A 15,390-nucleotide genomic window follows, 5' to 3' on the forward strand; every position below is an offset into this window, starting at 1 on the left:
CTAAAATAACTACATTCATAACTTTCCTAGAAAAAATACACTACAAGTAATGAGTTAAGTATAATATCAATTATAAAATTTGTGTTATAAATATATTACAAAAGTTTCATTGTTTTTTATGTTGATTAAGCTTGTATTGATCGAGTTTGTGTTGATAGAAGTTTTTTTAGTGGTTGAACTTGTTTATTGTTTGAACTCGTTAAAATAAATTTGTGACTCGAGATTGTTGCAACAAATTTGTTGTTGTTGGACGATCTCTTATGCAAGACTTGATAGCCACAAATATTGTGAAGATAGTTGCTTTCCATCACAAGGTGCAATGTGTTTTTGGATTGTTATGGGTTTTAGTCCATCTTGGAATCATTCCTCTATCTATAAAATGTATTTAGTGTTTTTCCAAAATCATAGAACACATTTTCTTTTATCTCCCTCTCAAATATATTTAGTTCTCTCTTTTCTTTTGTTATTCTTCTATTATTCCGGATATATTTATTCTTTTTAGAGTTTCTTGATAATTTTGATATCATCAAAAAGTTTTAAAAATTCTTGTTGTATCTTAAAAAACTTGTACAACACATTATAAATAATTTTTTAAAGGTAATAAATCTAAACATCTCAAAAAAAATTCGAGATTTTATCTATTTTTACAACCAAATAAAATCAACACTTTAAAGTAAGCATAGCTCTACCTTTACTTTGACCAATATTTTATACCCCATGAGTTCTGCCACCACACAATCATATCTATACACGATAACAATCACAATACAAGATAATTCAACACATGCATAATCGTTTAGGTATCTAATTAAGTACATTGAATCACCCAAGTGTTTCATTTATAATATAATATTTTTTTTGATAAAAAACGTAATTAATTGGCACTAGTTTTTTTACATAAATGATTCTTATTACATCGTGTAAGTATGACATCTAAGGAAGAACTAAGTATATTTATATAATAATTAGTAAGAAATTGATATCTCCATTTTATGTGATTGATGGCAATTAAAGCGATGCATGCACCATCTAAAATATGCATGGATTGTTACATAACCTAATTTATCTAGGACCAAGAGCTTGTTTTAATATTAGATTTGATTGGATACTAACCCACTCGTGGATACAAATCATATACTACAATTTATATAGCTTTTGCCAGTTAACATCAATGCTTAAAACTGATCTCGATCTCGATCTTCGTTCTCCAAGATCCCATTCAATGTTTCGAAACATGAAGCAATGCTTACAAAATTATATTTAGATTTGGTAGTTGCAAGAACATCCCGAGGAACTTGAGGTTAAGCTTTACTTAACATGCAAAACCATATATATGGGAAAGAAGATAATCATCAAACATCTAATCTCACCTACTACTCATATTTTTCACTCAAAATAAACCATATCATGTGATACTACTTGGATATGTGATACTACTCTATATCATATCCATTTCAACCGTTATTAAGATGAATTTGACTCTGGTTTACTAATATATATATATATATATATATATATATATATACACACACACACACAGAATAGATTATAACATTATTTTTAATTCAAAATCTTAATATACTAAATTTATGTATCTTCTTCTTCATGTTTCATTTAACTTTGGGGTTTATACTTAATGTTCTCAAGTTTACCATTGTTTGTCTTACTTCTTTCTTATATTCAACGCTATCATAAGGAGTTTCACCTCTCAAATATTTTTAAAAAATATTTAATCTGGAAATTAAAATTGAAATCATGGTATTGGGTTAACGAAATGAACAAAATTGACACGATTCATTTAACCCTAATAAAAGTTAAGGTTGAATTCTCCATACATATATATAAGAAAGGAGAAATGTGTATTAGTTATTATAGGAAGTGGGAAAAAAAGGAAAAAGAAAAAATTGGGGTGGGTGATGAGGATATGGGAGATCTTGAAAAAATAATTAATATGAATAATAATGTAATCCGAAGTCCAAGACGTATCAGAATTACGGGAAATGGTACTAAGGTACAAATCCTAAATTTGTCGTCTACTCAAACTCACTTGTTATGTCAATTTTGTCGTATGCATCAAATAAAAAATAAATAAAAATCTGGTTACCACGTTCATCATTCACTACCAACTGTTTTTGTTTTATTTTGTTAATTAGATGTTTAATTATATTTTATTCCTTTTTTGGTTGTTTTGTTTGAAACAGTGACAATAGTTAAAAATGGCGGAAGATGAAGACCATAATCTGAATCTGAATCCCGTGCCTAGAGATCAAAGCTTCTTGGGATGTTAACTACAAAACCAAAACAACATGCACTTGACTCAGTTGACTCGTACCAGAACCAGCCTCGAGGTTATGCATGCTGCTGCATTTATACTTTATACACCAAATTAAGCTAATTATCATATTTTTAACACTTCTCACATTTTTCATTCTCCATTCAGATTTTCTGTTTTAAATCATTTTCATACGACAGAGTTAAAATTTAAACATCTAATCACATGCTTAAGAGCTTGTTTGATTTGTGTTAGTTCCTTTTTGTTAGAAAATTTGCAACAGTTTTTTTATTTAGTGATCATTTTAAAAATATACCTTTTTATGCTTATTTTTTAATTGATTATGTTCTTTTATTGTCTTGTTGTAAGTTTTAATTTTATTTTTCTTGAATGAAAAACCGTTGTTTTATTTTATTTATATCTTTTTATGATGTAATAATATATTCTATCTTCGAATTTAATTATAAGCAAAAATAACCATTTTCATACTAATTAAGAAGAACGGTTAAGTTCATTTAATATTAATCTCCTTAAATTTGTATGATTTATAAATAAAATTTTGACAAGTGCATTTGTTTTTTAAAATGGATTTGAGAAGAAAGTGAGTTTATTTGGGTTAAGAAAAATATAACAAGAAATGAAATGATTTGAAATAAAAAATTATGAAAGTTAATAAGTAACGTGATAGGTTCATAGATTAAAAAGTAATTTAATTGATAAAAATGAAAATTTGTTATTTTACTTTTAACCATAAATTATTATTATTATTGTTATATTTTAAATTTTATATTTAGATTTATTTTTTCGTTTTAATTTCTCCCTAAACCTATGTATGCCATGAAATAACCGAACCAATAACACATGAAAGAGTAAGGTTATGAAAGAGTAAGGTTATGAAAGAGTAAGGTTATTTTGTTATTAGAAAGGGTTGAGGTTGCATTCCTTGTAAAACTTCGCTTTCGAACGTAAGATGACATACGTTTTCATTACTTTTACACATTATAAGATAAAATGATTATAAAAGAATGAACTTTTATATATTTTTTAAAAAAAATAAGAAAAAGTAGTGTTAAATAATATAAAAAATTTGTGTACATTAAAATATTATTTCTCCATTTGTAAATACACAAAAACAAACAAGTCATTATTTGCATAAATAGCGCTTATTGGAATACAAACACAAGCTAGAATATTTTTAAACATTCCTTAATAACTTTTGGCATAGTTACAAGATATTAATTATATATATTATTTTTCTTTTTATACATATATTACTTTGTGAATGAGGTAGGACAATCATTTGGTGATAAAAAAAATAGAATAAAGAGATATTCAAAAAACAATTACCCTCAAATTGTATTTATTAAAATTAATGTTTAAAAGTAGTAATGCATGATATTTTTTATTTAAAAAATAACATTAAATAAAATTTAAAGAATTAAAATTAGTTTTATTTCAATCCACTAAATATTTTTTTTTTCTTATAGTAGGGACCATATCCCGGTAAGGAGGATGTTATTATTACAATAACAAATAAGTGATTATCACTCATCATTAAGACATCAATGCTAGTTACTTACATCACACTTTTTTAGAATATGCGAGAGAGATAAAAATAGTAGGTGTAGGTGATTAATTAATAGGGTTTCTACATTGGCTTTAGTGTAGAGACAGACTAAGTTCACGTTGTTCAATAATGGATTATAATTAGCACAACCTAAACCAAATTAATTAATTAAGCTTCTCTGTTTCTGTTAGATTTAATAGCAGTGCTCTAGGAATCTTGTAAATGGCATTCCTCGTGCATTCCCTTAACCACCACAATAGTTTATGACAAGAAACCTTTGATTGAGGTTTCTGCTACTGTTGTGGTCGGTGCCTGAAACCTCAGTTCCACGAAGCTTCATCCTCTTTACACACACTCTCGTGCATCCATTTATAGCCAGCACACCAACACCACTACCTTCCAAAATTTCCAGTTACACTTACCATCACACCATAAAGATTAAGGAAAAAACACACAACAAAAGGAAAATGTATTGGTTAGAGTGTAAGTTCAAGGTGACGTCCATGCATTAAGCTATATCGTAGCTTTTACTTTTCTTTTTTTTGTATGTGTAGATCCAAATAATGTTTGTCCAAATCCAAATAAAATTTTCCTTTTGTCCCTTTTTTTAAATTTCGATTTTTATGGAAATTAATCACGAGAAAATAGTAATTACGAAGCCAGCCAACACATGTTCATATAATTTCATATAATTACTTTTGGACGAGTTTTGCACTTAAATACTTATCAGGAAGCAATAGAAATGGTTTGAATAAATCGAGAATTACAAAGTAAAATGATGACAAGAAAAAACACGTATTATAATGAAAACAGGGGGCGATCGGGGGGTGAGATCTGATCACCGAAACATGTATGGAGACTTGACGGGTGGTCTAATTTTGACACGCTTTCACCAAAATTTTCTGATCTATTAATTGTTTGATTTTTTATTTCTCGTTATAGACAAAGACCATTGAAGCATATATGGATGGAGCTCAATAGTTTGATCAATGATGAGTTGTACCCATCATTACCTATTTTCTTTCATGAAAAAAGGACATTCAAATATCTGTCATGAAAGGAAATTGTTTGAACTGACACAAATATCACATCAAGGTTGCCCCCATGCCCTTCAATTATATATATCAAACAGGAAACGTAGCTACCATGCTACGTAGGATGACCTAATAAATGGTACCTTGGTCCACATTTTAACTAAAAATAACAATATTAATAATGTATGGATATAAATATCAGATTAACATTAATTCCTTTTCGAAGTTATGTGAATGTAAGTGTATACAAATACATTAAAGATTATCACTTGACTATGATTTACGGATAAAATAATAAGAGTTTAATTTTTTATTAGAGTATTAATCCTTATTTTTATGTATATTACACTTTTGTATTGAGGTTATGTATAATATGACCTTAAGAACTGGACGGTAGTTTACCGTTTTATAGAATTTAGTTAAAAAATTGAGTGATCAAATTAAAACTAAAATTAACATTATGGATAGTTATATTAAATCTAAGCTATATCATTACTAATTTGATCGTTAATGCTAATCAGAAACATATGTCAAAATCTACACATATAAGTTTGTAGTATTGTGATTGGTTGATTATATTAATTGTATATTTATTTTTTATACTATTAAATATTTACTGATTTTAGCTATTGTAAGTAATTTCTAAGTTCAATTGAATGCAACGAGTGTAAATTAGAGGAAGAATGGCGACCTATGTTTAGAGTTTGAAGACTGTCTGAGTTAATATATTCTTTTTGTTCTATTTGTTTAAAACACCTTTTCTATGATAAAAGATAATGCTGTAAATGGAATACGGATTTGAAGTTATAATAATATATTCTTTATATATAATATTTAGTGTAAAACAATCTTATCTTACTCACAAATTTAGTTGAGAAAAGAACATTGGTTTAGAAATGCAAAATCTAGATAATTTATGTAGCCTTTTAGTTTTTAAGAAGACACACCGCCGTACGTATATACGTACTTTTCCAATGCAATACGTAACAACGATAAGTGTTTTTTTTTTTTTTAAAGAATACTTTGAAATGTGAACATTATGACTCTGAGATTCTGTTGGTAAACATGGTTACCCTTGAACGCGGATTTCATAGATTAAATAGGAAAGGATTAAGATCCTTAATTAGCCCTTTAATTTTGGTTTAAAATGTTTCCATATACTTTATTTTTTGTCTCTTATTGGTGAACCAGTTTCTTGTCAGATGCTAATATTTATCTATTTCTTCGTAACCTTTTGTACAGTTGATCACACTACTTCCAATGGCACCTTCTCATCTAAATTAATAATATTGTTTGATCAACCAAGGTCTCAGTTTATGGGAAATGATATTTTGTTTCTTCTGTTTATTTAATAGCTCTGTATATACGTTGTTACAACAGAGAAATAATAATACTTTAGTACGAATAGAAGTAAACTTTTGATTATCTTCAAACTTTTTACCATTACTAATTAAATCCCCTTTTGCATGCACACATTTAATGGCTTACCTACTTATTATTCTAAATTATTATTTCATTTTCCTCATTCAACATTGATAGGAAGAAAAAAGGAAACAAAATATAAAAAAAATGTACTATCCGTGTTCCGTACAAGACTAGTAGTATACGGGTGAATTAATTTAAAGGCAATTTGAAGCATCTATCGTCTAATTTTAGTATATACAGCTCATAGATACTTTGAATTCTTTTCAACTTATTGTTTTAGTGTAAATTCCAAAAGAATCTAAATTAGTTAACGTAGTAAACAAAATGAACACTTTTTTAAACAGAACAAAACAATTCACGTTATCTTTTTTTATAAAATAATTTATGTACTTTACTGTCAATCATATCACAACAATAAATAATAACATATAAGATATATCACTAATTAACTTATAATAAAGTGTATTATTATCGTTTCGATTAAATTGGTACGAGGGAGGGTGGTCATCCTTTCTTACTCTGCTCTTTTTTATCTTCAATCCTTTTCGATAATGCAATTCGCTTTGATGAGTTGTTGACCTGCACAAGACACTCTGACACTCAAGTCAGATATGTTTCATAAAGAGGTATTTATTTTATTATAATAGATTAAGATGTCTTTACCTGGACATTAACCCTATATTTATAGGGCTTATGACAATCTAGCTCATTAATTCATATTGGATATGATAATAATGTCATATATTCATATTTGATACGACAATCAAACCATTACTATTTAATAATATACTTGCTAACTGCCCATAAATACTGTATATTTCCCACTGATATGGTCAACAAGTGTATTAATTGGTCATTAACGACATCCATCTTACCTGACTCACAATTATTGAATTACCAGTCGGTGTAGATGGTCCTCTCCTAGGACCGTCGGCTACCCATGTATAGTACATTAAGCCCCCCAAGCCCCGAGCAGTTGTTTGTAGGTGCGAAGGGGTTTAACTTTTTGTAGTTGAGTCGTGGTAGGAGCGGTTTGAGCTGGTCACTAGAAGACCATAGTTGAATGTCTTCGTATGGCCGCCCGGGATTGCTAGTGAGTGGATCACTATGAGACACAAGTGAGCTGATCACTTGGCCGCTCAAGATTGCAAGTGAGTTGGTCACTAGAAAACCATAGTTGAATGTCTTCGTATGGCTGTCTGGGATTGCTAGTGAGTAGATCACTAAAAGACACAAGTGAGCTGATCACTTGGCCGCCCAAGATTGCTAGTGAGCTGGTCACTAGAAGACCATAGTTGAATGTCTTCGTATGGCCGCCTGGGATTACTAGTGAGTAGATCACTAGAAGACACAAGTGAGCTGATCACTAGAAGACCATGGTTGAACGTAAGTTGGGACCTTCCTGCACATGATATTTTTACTCACAAAAATATGTGTTTAAGTAAACACTTCTATATTATAATTTATAAATTATAATAAAAAGTCACTAGAACCTGAGAAGGTTGAACGTAGGACTGAATCTTCCTGTGCAAGATATTTTTACTCACAAAAATATGAGTTAAACAAAATAAAGTAAATGCTTCAATATATCAAATTTATAAATTATAATCAGAAGTCATTGGAACCTGATAAGGTTCAACTTAAGTCTGGACCTTCCTACACATGATATTTTTAGTCACAAAAATATGTGTTAAGTAAACACTTCAATATATTATAATTTATAAATTATAATACAAAGTCACTAGAACCTGATATGGTTGAACGTAGGACTGAATCTTCCTGTGCAGGATATTTTTACTCACAAAAATATGTGTTAAGTAAACACTTCAATATATTATAATTTATAAATTATAATACAAAGTCACTAGAACCTGATAAGGTTGAACGTAGGACTGAATCTTCCTGTGCATAATATTTTATAATTTAAAATTAAGAGTCGGTAGAACCTGACAAGGTTGAACGTATTTCTGAACCATCCTGCGCATAATATTTTATAATTTATAATTTAAAATTAAGAGTCGCTAGAACCTAACAAGGTGCATAATATTTTATAATTTATAATTTAAAATTAAGAGTCGGTAGAACCTGACAAGGTTGAATGCAACTCAGAACCATTCTGTGCATAATATTTTATAATTTAAAATTAAGAGTTGGTAGAACCTGACCAAGTTGAGGTCTTAACCTTCCTACACATAATATTTTATAATTTATAATTTTAAAACGAAGAGTCGGTAGAACCTGACAAGGTTGAACGCAGGACCGAACTTTCCTAAAAGTTCTCAAAACAAAAGACATGCCTTTAGGAATTATTACAGAATTTTTTACTCTTGTTGCAAAACCTGGTGTTGATCCGAAGTAGCAATGTCGAGACCGAGCGCCCGTCTGGTTCTTCGTGGCTTCATGGGGATGTCGCTCAGCCCCACGGTGGACGCCAATTGTTTCGATTAAATTGGTTTGAGGGTCGGTCGTCCTTCCTTACTCTGCTATTTTTTATCTTCAATCCTCTCCGAGAATGCAATCCACTTTGATGAGTTGTTGACATGCAGAAGACACTCCAACGCTCAAGTTAGATATGTTTCATAAAGAGGTTTATATTTTATTATAATAGATTAAGATTTCCTTACCTGGACATTAACCCTATATTTATAGGGCTTACGGCAATCAAGCTCATTAATTCATATTGGATATGACAATAATGTCGTATATTCATATTTGATACGACAATCAAACAATTAATATTAAATAACATACTTGCTAACTGTCAATAAATACCGTATATTTCTCACTGATATGGTCAGCAAGTGTACTAATTGGTCATTAACGACATTTATCTTACCTGCCTTACAATCATCGAATTACCGGTCAATGTAGATGGTCCTCTCTTAAAACCGTCGGCTACCCATATATAGTACAATTATAATTAAGTTGGTTATAATTAAGTTGATTATAATTAAGTTGTGGTTATTCTATAACATATTTCATAATTTATAAATACAAATTTGAAATAAAAAAATAAACAATAACATTTAATATAAATTTATTATTAAAATTATCGAATTTTTATTGATTTTAATATGAACAAATTCTTAGATAATTTGACCCTACAGACAATTAAGATGAACGACGAAGTTAGGAGAAACATTCATACTTTCATAATATAAGTGACACAATAAACAATTAATTTTTAAACTCATAACCGAAATATTTTAATTAGTGAAAATTCCTATGTAAATTTTTGACTGCATATATATGTATACCAACCTAGTCAAAATAAAGCAGCATGAATACTGATGATATGGGCTTAATTTTTAAACCAAGATAAAATAGAAGGTAAAAGCTAGTAAGAAAATAAGAATTTAATCATTAATAAGGATCCTTAACCAAACTTGGCAAAGTTTCCTACCACAGTCACTATATATAGTTCTTAAAGCAACACATGGCGGCTAGCTACAACACACACAAGTTAATTACAAATACGAGAAAGCCAACCCCACCATGTGAGATATACTCAAATCCCAAAAAATTTTAAGTCACAAACCAAGGGCAGCTTGGTCAATTTGAATCCACCAAGTTCCATAATTATTAACTACAAGACCACCATCATCATCATCATCACCCACCATCATTATTAAATTCTCCTTTTGCATTACAAGTAGGTTGTTGCTATATATACACAACTCATACACCACCTCCTTCCCTTCTTCAAACAATTCTCCAACATTCAAAGCTACACATAATTTTAGATACCTTCCTTTTTTTCTGATCAGGATTCAAAGTTGAAACCCTAGATCAGTTTTAGTTTCCTACTTTTAATTCATATATATATATATATATATATAGAGAGAGAGCAACAATGGGAAATAGCTTAAGGTGCTGTTTGGCTTGTATTCTTCCATGTGGGGCACTAGACTTGATTCGAATAGTGCATTTGAACGGTTATGTGGAAGAGATTACACGTTCAATCACGGCTGGAGAGGTTCTCAAAGCAAACCCTAACCATGTTCTTAGCAAACCCAGCTCTCAAGGAGTTGTTCGCCGGATTTTGATCCTCTCGCCGGAGACCGAGCTCAAAAGGGGCAGCATCTACTTCTTGATCCCGGAATCTTCGCTGCCGGAGAATAAACGACACGCCGGAAAAGGAAGCATTGGCGGTGACGGTGGTATGAAAAAGAAAGCATCGACGATGAAGAACAACAAGGGTGATGGTGATGATTTTCCATCACGATCACGCAAAGCTTCTCACAAAGAGAAAAAATCGGCATGCCGTGATCGCCGAAAAGGTCGCATTGGAATATGGAAACCTCATTTGGAGAGTATATCAGAAGACTAGTCCGTTTTGTGTTATCCGCCGGTGGCCGGAATCCAACATCGCCGGAAAAAAAAAGAGAAAAAAATGTTCAGTTATTAAAATATATAGGAACAGAAACTTTTTCTCCTTGTTTTATAAATGTATGTGGGAATTTGATCTTGTGGATAAAAAATTTACCTTGCTTTCAAATTGTTTGCTGAGTTGAGTTTGATCATATTTTAATTTGTTTGCTTTCCAACAATAAGGTAAAAGAAGAAAAAAAGAAGTTACCAAGAATGAAGATTTCAAGATTGTACCAAACGATTTCCAACCTCAAATTCATGCAATTATCGTTCTTTATTTATTTATTTATGTTTATATATATAAATTTATTTATTTATAAAAGGAAAATGTGTGTTAACTAAAATTTGTACCCCACAATTGGAAGCCCGGCCAAGCTTATCTAATTGTCTTAAATGGCTTGACGAAATGAAACTCATAATTCAAGAGTGATTTCGTTTTCTAAGCAAACTATAATTGTGGCATCTAACACTAATGATCTGAATTGCCCATTTTTCAACGATAAAACCAAGACTAATTTTCGATAATTAAGAGGAGCAAGCACGTTAGCTACATATATGTCTACTAAAGGAATCTATTCACATATTGTAGAAGAGAAACTAAAGAAGAGGGTCTTAAGTTGACATTATTGTCATTTCAATTATATATTAATTACCAACATTGTTTGTTGGTCTATAATGATCGTATTAATATTCCAACTTAATTAAGGCTATGAGCTGTAACTATACTATTTGAACAATCTAAGTATTTAGTTTTTTTGGCTCTTGTATAGAAGTCAAGGTGAAACATGAACATAAAAAAATTAGCTATTTTTCCCGGCAACGGGAAAGGAATTGCGGATAACAACCTTATTAAATTCTTAACAAAAGTATGTTTCAGTGTTAAGGTTAATGATTGGAAGTCCTCCTCCCCAATCTTCCTTAAAAAAACATTTTACGTTGTAATATGGAATATAATATTGTTGTTGTTGATGATATTTTTTTTAACAATTTATGGGTTAATCTTGAATTGTGAGTGCGAGGGTTTTGAAGTATAAATGAGAAGGAAATTATAACATTTGGCATGAAATTAAAAAGAAAGAAGAAAAAGAAGGAAACATTATGCATGAGGTGGGGCATGGTGGGTGTTTGAAAATTAAAGTAAACGTGGGTAGCTTATTTTGTTGTGATGCAAGACATATAGTTCTGAAATAGCGACATCTTCACGCTACATTTGATAAAGAAACAAAAGCTAACAAGCTGGCATATACATCTTCCTTAACTTAATATTTTTCTTATTAATATTACTCACTTCTTCACATGGATTCTCCTCTCTTCTCTCCCATGCTAACAATACTATATACTAAAGAGACAATTCTTTGCACATCCCTTTGTCGGTCCAACTCATGCATTTATATTATACTCATTTATTTCGACCATCCACCTACTTTGATTTCACTCCATCATATCATATGGGTAGATGGTGAATTCTAACCCAAATTATTATATCATTCTTTCTTCTTAGTTTACTTTTTTACAAATCAAATGTTTTAATTTTGTTTTGATCCCAAATTCGTCGAATGATATCGTTAGGGTCAATCATCGTACATTTAAGTTATTGTCTGCTTTGAAAATTTGTCCACGATTTTGTCTATAGAAAATGTCTTAAAAGGTAAAAAGAGAAAAAAAATATTTAAACTTTCTTAGGCCTTAACTTATAAACAATGTGAGACTATTAGTTGTGGTAAAAAACAAATTTAATTTCTCATTTCATTAAAGAATAAAGTATGTAACTGATTGAAATTTTTGAATAAGAAATATCCTCTCTGAAAAAATATTGAATATGAATAAACAATGTACCATAATAAACCATTCTGATATAAAAAACCAAACATAGTGCATTGCGCAACAATTCCATGTTTTAGAAGAAACTTCGCAAATGGACCAAGTGCTTGTCCATTCTTTGTATATCTACCATAATATTCTCCACATCTATATGATCTTGCAATCTTCATTTGCTTTCTGCATTTTAGCTCTACTTCAGCCTTAAAAACTTTAAAGGCATCCAAAGCTTCATCCTTTTTAGAACGAAGTAAGTAAAGATACATATAGCGTGAGTAGTCATCTATAAAGGTGATGAAGTATTTTGGACTTGCGTCTATCTCTAGACAACAGATATCTGTATGAATAATTTCCAATAGGTTTGAACTCCTCTTGGCATCAGTTTTAGACTTGTTAGTTTGCTTACCCTTTAAATAATCCACACAAGTCTCGAAATCAGTAAAATCCAAAGTATTAAGTACTCCTTCATTGATTAATTATTTAATTCTCTCAATGGAGATATGTCCTAATCTCTGATGCCATAATATAGAGGATTCCTTATTCACAACACATCATTTTAACTCGAAAGTAATGTGCATAGAATTGTAAGCAATATTGTTTTGCAAAATAATGGAATAAAGAGAATCACACAATTCACCAAAACCAACAACTTTAGATTTATTCATTAAGGTAAAATCGAAATCGGAAAAATTAAAAGAAAAACCCACATTAGTAAAAAAAGGAGATACTAACGCGCCTATATGCTTCAGTTTACATGAAACTGCAACATAACATGACGTGTTAGCATTTTTGAGATTTTTGCAAAGGTATATGCCTCAGTTTTGAAATAACTGAAGCCATAAAGTATATATGGCCTCGGCCCTTTCGAACCGTTGCCATAGGATTTGCGTAACTGACAAACAAAGACTTTTCAACTGACAAACAATATAACCTATTGTTTGTCTCTCGAATAACCAAAGCTCTCTTACGTGTTAACTTTTTTTGGCAGACTCTTATACTTTTAAGGACATTCAAACAAGGAAAACAATTAGTTGTGGTATTACGTGAGGAAGGTTAATAGCTAGATTTGATAGAAAAAGATTCAAGAAAACTTGGTTAAGTGTTAGTAATAGAAAGACCTCAAGAAGCAAGAAAAGGCGAGAATATTTGACTATGGCATAAGCATCTAAGACATGTATATTTTGGTTACATAAAGAAATAATTTCTAAATGTATTTACTTAAAATTTGTATTGTGATATTTGTGAGCTTGCAAAGGGTCACAAAACCAATTTTCCTTTAATTTCAAAAGAAAGTTTTGGTTTCCCTTTATTTCTTTGATGTATGAGGTCCATATAAAGCAAATGTTGGGTGATTCAATGTGATTTGTAACATTTGTTCATGATTGTACTCAAATAACTTAGTTATATTCAATAAAGTCTAAAAGTAAAGTTGGAAAACTTTTCAAAAAGTTTTACACAATGATTGGGACTCATTACAAAGTACAAGTTTATTATAAGAAAAATATGATTTACATACAAATAATTATAGACAAATTTGAATTCATAGGTAAATTAGTTGTTACATACGGATCTTACCAACGGATAAGAAAAATCGAATTTCATATGGATTTTTTCATAAGTAATGTCAAAAAAATTTCTACCGAATTTCTGTATGTAATTTTGATGTGTTAAAGCGAGACTTTTGTGAAATATATTATCAATATCTAATGATATTCCTTAGGTAAATTTACCTACCGATTTTACATATAGATTTTAAAATAATTAATTATTAAAAATTAAAATTAAAGTTTATCACTTACACTCTCTTGAAACTTTTCACGTTCCCACACAATCAGTCAGGTAAAGAAAGAGTCTCTGAGAAGAAGAATAAGAGCTCACAACTCTCATGATATTCTCAAACTCGTTTCTTCCCTGTCTGTTTCAACTAGCAATGTCTCAAAATCAAATCTTCCAAAATTTTCTAATCTAGGGTTTTCTTTCGCAAGGCGCAAATTTTTCCTCTCACTCCCCACCCATAATCTAGGGTTTCATCTAACCCTTTTTTCTCCCCTCTAGTGAGCTCCAATAATTTTCGGTTTCCAATTCGCTCATTCTCTTTTGGTTTTTTCATAATCGTGTTTTTAGTGTGTTTTGCTGGTTGCAACTGATTTAAATTTTTGTTTTTAGGGTTTTCAAGGTTTAGGAATGACTACAGTGCATGAAGAAGGTTTCTATCGAAAACACATCCATACTCAACATGGTATGATTTTTCAATCTTGACTTGCAAATACTTTTATAGTCTGTGTTATGTTGTGTTGAAATAAATGTTAATCTTTTAAAACTATAGTTAAAAAGCATACTTTTTTTTATATGATTTAATTGTTGACTGATTTAGCCAACTTTAAATTGAAACTAACTATTTTAGTTTTTTAATAAATAAATATATGTGATAGTATCATATATATTAATTTTGTTTAGTTGATGTTAATCTTATTTATTTTTAGTATTCATATTTATTTAAGTTACCACTAACTTAGTAAATTCTAATTTTATTTATCTTATTATTTATTTTAGTTAAAATTCATTATGTCAACACGAATATAATATATTTTGTACTTTCGTGATGATAAATACACTAGTACAAAAACATCGTATAACGTCGAATATTTTGGGTCTTTCACGTCGAATTCGTGTGAACGAGGTCATATCGAGAGACTTTAACGTCGAATTAATTGTGATCCTTTTTTACAACTCTACGAGACCCTGAAAAGCATAAAAAAAAAATTTTAGTTTTTGGTATTTTGTAAAGCATGAACTATGAACGTGTAATATAGTATCAACAACAAACAACAATGACAAACAACAACAACAAACAACAATGACAAACAACAACAACAAACAAGTTCAACAAAAAATAACAACAA

At 30.0% G+C, this 15,390-nt stretch overlaps 1 protein-coding gene across 1 annotated transcript; it reads left to right on the forward strand.

Annotated features, from left to right (window-relative positions):
- The first annotated feature begins 9,929 nt into the window (after positions 1-9,929).
- LOC124820205 (uncharacterized) lies at positions 9,930-10,796 on the forward strand. The gene has a single exon (XM_047291856.2). The coding sequence runs from the start codon at positions 10,152-10,154 to the stop codon at positions 10,626-10,628; it is 477 nt and encodes a 158-aa protein (XP_047147812.1). The 5' UTR covers positions 9,930-10,151; the 3' UTR covers positions 10,629-10,796.
- The last annotated feature ends 4,594 nt before the right edge of the window (positions 10,797-15,390 follow it).

This window comes from Vigna umbellata, chromosome 5 (genome assembly GCF_029865625.1).
Source record: "Vigna umbellata cultivar VRB3 chromosome 5, Vumbellata_1.0, whole genome shotgun sequence".
NCBI lineage: Eukaryota > Viridiplantae > Streptophyta > Magnoliopsida > Fabales > Fabaceae > Vigna > Vigna umbellata.

Coding starts and splice junctions, on each gene's coding strand:
- LOC124820205 (XM_047291856.2), top strand. CDS start 10,152: ATGGGAAATAGCTTAAGGTGCTGTTTGGCTTGTATTCTTCCATGTGGG.